At 37.5% G+C, this 8,031-nt stretch overlaps 1 protein-coding gene across 1 annotated transcript in view; it reads left to right on the top strand.

Annotated features, from left to right (window-relative positions):
* Positions 1-6,576, top strand: part of LOC134847653 (uncharacterized) — a gene marked incomplete in the record, with an annotated part of 16,785 nt that extends 10,209 nt beyond the window's left edge. The window contains 2 exon segments of the mRNA XM_063864807.1: positions 83-268; positions 3,589-6,576. Coding sequence (XP_063720877.1) covers positions 83-234 — 152 coding nt within the window.
* Positions 6,577-8,031: the final 1,455 nt, after the last annotated feature.

Raw genomic sequence — 8,031 nt, 5'->3', positions numbered from 1 at the left:
AATGCATGTTCATTTGAAAGGCAACTGAATATGGTAGTTGAATAATTGTTAACTAAATGAGCAAATTTTGTCATTACTTTAGACTTCGATCTGAGCGAGTACGATACCCGACAGCTTATATGCCAGAGTATTTCACGCGACTGGGGAGGGGGATATGGGGCCGAATGCGGCGGGAGAGACAGGAATGACAGAGACCCTTTTTGCACCCGACGGAGGACTTCAACCAAGAACTGAGCGAAGCACTGGCAGCATACGAAGAGAGCGCAAAGTATGTGTGATCAAGTTTTAAAAAAATCAGAAGAGATTTGTATATTTAAAATTAATCAAGTAGATTTTCGCTAATGATGGATTACGGGAATTTATGTTCTCGTGCAGTTTTGGGCACCCATCAGCGGCGGCTTCTTCTCGGCTTATGGATGGTAACAAGATCGGAGCGCAGTATTATTTTACGGTTAAACTTTTTTCCAATGTTTTAGTCTCAAAAATGGAACTCATTGATACATGCATAATTGCCATCGTTTCTGAGCGAGATTGGAATTTTATAGGAAATAATGTTTTTGACTGGTTTTAGCTCCCTTGGCGCAGATGGAAAACTGTCTGTCTTTAAAAGCAGATAGTCGGATGCTAAGTGTAGTGGTTGTCCTTGCGTTAATTTTATCTATACCAACTTTTTTTCAAAGTATCTGCTACATTTTTAAATATTAGGTAATACTATGTTTTGTAACTGGGTTAAGATTTTGTAACCACTCTGTTAATAAAGGAAGTAGATTTGACTTTATTGATTAGCGTCGTATGTTTTTCTCTGAAGAAAATCCCAAAATTTGTTCACGTTTGCCTATCCTATTCGATGGATTGACATTTTATTTTTTGAAGCTTTTTCTCATTTATTTACTAGGTAGTGCTCAATTTTTTTCTTTCGAAAAAAAAGTTGAAAATAAGCGAGAACTTTGATTTTTGAAATAACAGAGAAATAGATAGAATCGCAGTCAGATGTCTCCCATTTGTTTTTTATTTAAATAAAAAACGTCATTCGTTTCTTGCAATCGAATAGCTTTACGCCAGTGCGGCTCCTCTGTTCTATGAAACTCTGCAGCTGAATTCATTAACGCTGTTCCAACTGTCTATTCGACTACGTTCATTTTTTCTCCCACGCGGAGCTCATTTTAAGCTTTTCGATAACAAACATCGATATGAAAAAACATTACGTTGTATTCTTTACAGCATAGGAAATGGCTTTGGAAATAATTGATAAAAAAGGAAGTTAATTAGGGGTTTTGAATTTTCGTCGATCAAGGAAAATTAATTAGGTTCTTAAAATAGGCCATTGTAATGGCGATAAATTTAAATAATAATATTGTGCTATCAAATGTTTCTGAATCCAGTGAAAACTAATTGTAGTCGTGTTTCTCTTTTTTCCAGAAAGTTTGTCCATGCTGTTTTTTTTTAATCATATGATTTTAAAACTTGTTTGCCAAACTGCCAAAATTTGCTGTTTCGTTGAAATTGAAAAATGCACGTAAAACTTTCAGTATCAATAAACGTAGTTAAGACACTAATATGGGTCTAGTTGTTTTTTTCGTTTTTTTTCACGGTCAGATTTGTTTTTTCGCGGTTTGACTTGATTTATTGTCAAGTTCAATTCATGTTCAAATGGAAGGCACGCTTTCATCTTCGATAACAAAAATGCAAATGCTTCGAAAAAAGTGAATTCCTAGCAGAATAAAAATACATATAAACCAATTTTCTCTGATTATATTAGTGTTATGAAAAAAGCCAATAATAAAAGTGCAAAGAGCTTTTCCACTCCCGGCCCACCTTTCAAATTCAGTTTTGAAAAAGCTTCTTTAATTTTCTCATAATGCAATCAAATTTGGCATGGCGAACAAACCGAAAAATATGAATTGATTTGTTCTTTATATTTTACATCGTAACATCACGCATTTAGCCATAATACCACGGAAAGCAAGCACAAAAATTGATATTTTGAAAGGTGGGTGAAGCGCAGTTCAGAGATATTCGAAGAGGATGGTTTTTATATTCCTTCACCTCTGTTCATACATACATACATCATACATACATACATACATACACACACACACAAACACACACAGGGGGCGGATCTAGGATTTTCTCGAGGGGGGGGGGGCGGATTTTCAAAAAATTTTCGAAAATTTTGACGCCTTTTTATTAGGTCGATCAAATAGATTCCCCGAGCCCTCCTAAAGCACTATAAAGACGCTGGTTTAGCCAAATTTTCTGCGCCGCAGGCAATTTTTTGAAAAAGCAGGTCAAAAAAGACTTTTTTTGGAAAATTTTGACCAAAAAATGTTTTTTTTTCGGCCCGGGCTCCCCCCTCAAAAATTTTACATATTGGCGCCAAAGGCGCTTTTAGAAAAATTTTAGGGTCCGTCACCAAAAATGGATATTTCAAAATAGTATAAAGGGGGACCCATTGGGTCGGCAGGGGGTCGAATCAAGGGCGGATTTAGGGGGGGGGCGGACGCCCCCCCTCAGGGATTCGACCCCCTGCCGACCCAAAGGGTCCCCCTTTGATACTTTTTCAGAAATCCATTTTTGGCCGACCGACCCTAAAATTTTTCTAAAGGCGCCAATATATACTAAGTTTGAGGGGGAGCGCGCGCCAAAAAAACGCGATTTTTTTTGTCAAAATTTTTCAAAAAGTGCCCTAAATCGGCTTTTTTGACTGTTTTTTCAAAATTCCTAGATCCGCCCCTGGGTCGAATCCCTGAGGAGGGGGGTCGTCCGCCCCCTCCCCCCTAAATCCGCCCCTGTACACGTACATACCACACATACATAAATACAGGAGCGGTTCTAGAGTATTTCCGATTTTGAAAATTTGTTCGTAAATTGAATTTTCTGAGCCCTTCCAAAGGTTTTTGCAAATTTATGACCAAAAAATTGCGTTTTTTCTGCAAACGCTCCCACCTCAAGATTAGTATATATTGGCGTCAAAGGAGACCTTAGAATAATTTCAATGTCTGTTAGGCACAAATGGATGTCTAAAAATAGTAACAAAAGGGGAACCTATGAGTCGGAAGGGGGGATCCCTGAGGGGGCTGGACTTCTGCTCCCGCAATCCGCCCCTGCCTATGTTCGAAGCTTGTTATTGTATTCATCACATTGTACGGTGTGCCTATGTGATGAATAATTTCAATTTGTGTCGTAGGATTATTGTATCACTCTATGTGATCGCGATCTGAAGTTCGCGACGCAGTCTTTGTTAAGTGTTGATGTTTTATAGAGTTTGTATAAGGTTTGGTTTCTTAAATTTGTCTTAAAATGGAATGAGGTTCAATTTACATAGTTTTTTCATATCAATCTCACGATGACTACGGCTCACGAGACTCTCGAGTTAATAATCTCTCAAATGAAGGTCAATGAACTTCCTGATCCAATACAGTTCCGTCTAGAAGGTGCACTGTTCTAGCTAACTAAATCTGTTGCAAGACATCAACGCTATTGTACATATTTTGCTTTAGGTTATTATTAAATGGCCACGCCAATCAACGTGATGTGATGTGCATGAATTTATTGGTGCTTGACCTTGACCTTGGATTGATAATTTAGTCACGTGGAGATGATGAGTGGGGCTGGAGACATGATGCCTCGTGTGCACACTTTGAACGACGACGAAGAGGCCGCATTCGCCATGTTCCTGCAGGAGAACGAACAACAACAGCAACAACAAACTAGTTCGGTCGTGGGAGCCAGCAATACAGTTGGACAACATCAACTTCACGGACACAATACTGGCTCTCCCACCTCACAACAAGCAGCTCAGATGCAGCCGCCGTCCCACCATTGACCAAAGCCAACACTTCTGGCTAGCTCTCAATCTCGTTCTTCTTGTTCTCGCAACCACGCTCTACTGCAGCAATGCCACACCTCTACCTACCACCCAGCAACCAAACAATCTCGACGACCAATGTTAACTCTAAAGTAAACAACTAAACATGCTAACGATAGATACAATTTGCTCGCAAGTTCACGCAAAAAAAAACATTAAATTCCCCTCTTTGTTGCTAAAATTGTGACTCAAATTCTATTATCGTGACATTTTTTGACGTTTTTGCTGCCATGCCTCCAAAGTTGAATAACCATTGCTAAGACACTGCTGGATAGAAACATTTTTGGATGTCTTAGTGGAGATGTTTATGGTTGGGGGATTGAAGAGATTTCTATCCAGTTCAATAGTTAGCCTTTGTCCTGTGAAATGACTGTCCTTTCTAAATCGGTGCTGGTTTGTCGCTGTATCACAAAAAGACTATGCCACAAATAACAAACCTACTTGATGTGCTGTACTGTTAGAATGCAATATTATACAATACTACATGTATTTCATCTGTTTAACATCCCTCCTTGTGCTATGCTTTGCCGTGTCAATCTTCTGGTTCGATGCCTGGCAATCGATACTTTTGGAACCCCCTGTCTTCTCTGCCTTTTGTCTCGCAGATTAATATTTTAAAACCAGAAATGGCTTATCGGAGCTTTAAACATTTTAGAAGCTATCGATAGATATATATTTGTGCTTTATGTTAATACAAGTTTAACCATTTGAGGTTGATGAGCATTTCTGCATTTTTCAAATTTTATTTAATGTGCCTATCCTTTGCTCTGCTCAGCTCACGACTGATGCAATACACTGCAAACTAGATTTCGATAAGACCCCTCAAAAGATTTTGTCCAAAAATGAATGCTTGAAGCTGCAATAAAAGTGATTAGCGTTCTTAGATGAAGAGGAAATTATTCATTTGAGCAGTGGTAAGGGGTCCTATCTCAAGTAATATCCGCTCTATTTTTCTAGTCGATGCTAAGTTTGTGACCAGGGTTTCAAGAAAATTTTAAAAGATCTTACGTCCCGGTTTTCTTGGAACCCAGTTAGTGACGTAATAAATTGTGCAATTTGCCCCCATGTCTCAAAAAGATCAGCACTTCGCTCTGTTGTGTTGCATCATTTGCTCTAAAATTTATGTTTATTTGTTAAATGAATTTAATGTTTTTGTGGAAGAATAGCGTAGATACTACTGTTTGAGAAATTGACAGAAACTCATTATCCAATCTGAACTTGATGAAATGCTACATATCCTAGTCGGTTAATTTATCTTCTGTCTTTTTCGTCTTTCTGAGTTGAATGCATAGTTCTAAATAAGAAATTTTAATGCGCAGAGATTACTAAATGTTTATATTGGACTACTACTCTTTGGTTGCTTACTAGATCATGTTCTGGTGCTTCTCAGTTTTTTGTTCTGTTGCGTTCTCTTATCAAGACTCAAAAAGACACCCATCCTCTGATGACGTCACAGCAGCAGAACTTCGTCATGGACTCCTGTCGTTTATTTCCCTACCATAATAATAAATAATAATCAACAACCAATCATGGTGCTTTTTTCAAGTGACATTTCAATAAAAAAGGTGACGTCTGGATTTCAAAGTTGACTTCAAGATGAGCTCCTCATGATTGCCAATTCGACCCAAGAAATGCCTAGTCGAAGTCGTAGTGTTGCAGTGCTGTGATTCATGTTAACGACAGTCTAGTTGTCACTTTGGTCTGCAGGTTGGACCCTATCCTCAATTGTGTGGCTTTGTTCAAGCTTCTTGTGTGTCTCCTAGACTACAAGTGAAATTGACCAGGTCAACCAAGGTCACCTCTCTACCTCCTCTCTCATCGAGGTTCCCTCCTTCGATGCTACCAATTTACGTGCTAATAACTTCTCAACAAAGAACAGCCTGCTTTAGTCGCAAAGATCTGAAATAACCAAGTACAAGTTGTACTTTTGTAGAACATATAGCAAATATTCAATTTTTTTTTATTAATAATAGATTATTAAAATGGAAATGTTGCTTAGAAACGGCACTGAACATTAGTAAAAGTTCATTAAGGTACAACTTGTCTCTCTTTGACAGTGGTCAAAAACAGGCCATTTACTTCAACCAAAAGCCACCTCAAAATATTTTCGCGTATGCAATTGCATATTGTCGTATCGCTCAACTGATCGATAATTAGAAAGATACAAACTATGAGAACTTGTTCAACCTTTATCTAAATTATTATACAATTATTAAATAATAATAGCTGATCAGTTGAGTCCCGCCCGAATGTGTGAACAGAATATTCGACCCCTGCTCCTTTTCCTCCTCGTCGTCCTCCAGCTAAACTATCTTATCACTTTCCTTCTCTCTTCAACATGGTGCTTATCTTTCACTTAGAAGGGCCCAAAAGCCCCCAACCCAAACATATAACAAACACATATTAACATTACATTACATTGTTAAGTTACTATCCAGCAAATCTACTATCGTTGTTTAATTATGATGGACCGTACTGTAGTACTGTACTGTCCTGAATGTATTGCAGTGTAATAACTAGACGAATTCTTAACTGAGTGCTGCTTAGAAGAACGTAACTATTCTTAAACCTCTCAACTCATGCGGTGACTGCAGTTAGTCAAGTCAAGAAGGAGCAAGCAGTGTTTTCGTAGCAGAATAAATGGTGTGTTTTATCACGGTTTATCCATTTCATTCAACCTACTTTTCGTAAGTTTAGCATCCACATTATCTTTTTACAATTGACCCAGGCCCTGAGCAGTAGACAAATCTTTTGCAATATCATTAAGGGTGCGGAAACTTCCTGTGCAGCTAGCAACGAACGTTCCGACAGATCATGAGGTGAAACGGTTTTTGTAGCTATCAACACATTTATCGGGCGTCTTAAATTTTGAAATAATTTAAGCTTCGCGATTGCCTTTTGGCGTGTTACAGGTTCTTTTCTATTAAAAAATTGCATGTCAGATTGCTGCTGAATGAAATTTGTTTTGGATGTTAGGGGCTTGAAGTTATGTTAAAAAACTGACTTCTCAAAAAGCGCAATCATCTAAGCTTGATCTTTTGGCAACTCGAATGCAATTTCAAAAATTTGGTTCTTATTTCAATTTTATTTCAGTCTTAAGATCAGAATTATTTCAGAAATTTAAGACGCTGAGACTTCGAAATGCCATTGAAATTGAAAATTTGAGTTTCTAAAATGTAAGTGCAATGAAAAATAACATGCAACAAAATAATTGCGCCTTTTCAGCGTTGTACATTTTTTTTGAATAACTTCAAAACAACGTTTTAAGATTGAGTTTAAAAGGTTTAGGGCTAACTGGGGCAAAAAGTTCTGCCACATTTTGATACAGGTAATCAGCTGATCAGTAATTGAAGGTACATCTATGTAAAGCCGTATTTTCAGAATTCCGAAATTTTAATGTGTCTTGAAATCGTCATCAAAAAAACTTCACTTCCACAAGTAGAATGAACAGTTCATCGTCTGAAGTTTAAAGCTATGGGCCTTTTTCTGTAAATTTTGGGGAAAACTTTTTCAATACTGCCTTTTCAGAGCATCTGCGACAGTCGAATGAGATAATAAGTCTTTTGGCAATTTTCGCGTTGAAATATTAATCTGCTTTCCGATTATTGTTTATCACCTTTCTGGTGAATAACTTTGGCCAAATCATCAGAGAAAGGTTTGTCACGCGTTTTTTTTTTGCAGCAATCTTAACAAAAAAGCCGACAAAAATTTTATTGCGAAACTTCAAAAAACAATGTCGAGACTTTTGACCTAAAACGGCTCGAATTTATTCAAAAAATCAATACGTCCGGAAAGCAAGTTAAACGCTATATTTTTCTGACGTAGCTCGCACACGTTTGCGCTCAGTTTAATTACAGAGTATGCATGTAATGCTGTGCTAAATTGTAAGCGATGCCGAGAAAAGAGGAAAAAACTGAACTAGTGAAGATTCTTATATAGTTCTTGATGATGCCGTTGGTTCGTTTGCTTTTTTGGAAAGTAGTTTTTTTTGCGCTCAAATTATTCTTAGATTCGATTCACTCCGTCCCCAGTTAAGGCCATTCATCCACGAAAAAAATGAAATAATTTAAAAAATTTTGGTTCCAAATTGATTTAACCACGCCATTATTTTTTAGCTTTCAGATAATTTTTTTTACAAAATTCAGGTACCACAAAAACACGTC

The sequence above is a fragment of the Symsagittifera roscoffensis genome, chromosome 6, assembly GCF_963678635.1.
Source record: "Symsagittifera roscoffensis chromosome 6, txSymRosc1.1, whole genome shotgun sequence".
NCBI lineage: Eukaryota > Metazoa > Xenacoelomorpha > Acoela > Convolutidae > Symsagittifera > Symsagittifera roscoffensis.
The sequence above is the reverse complement of the archived record's forward strand: the minus strand, read 5'-3'. Positions and strand labels throughout refer to the sequence as shown.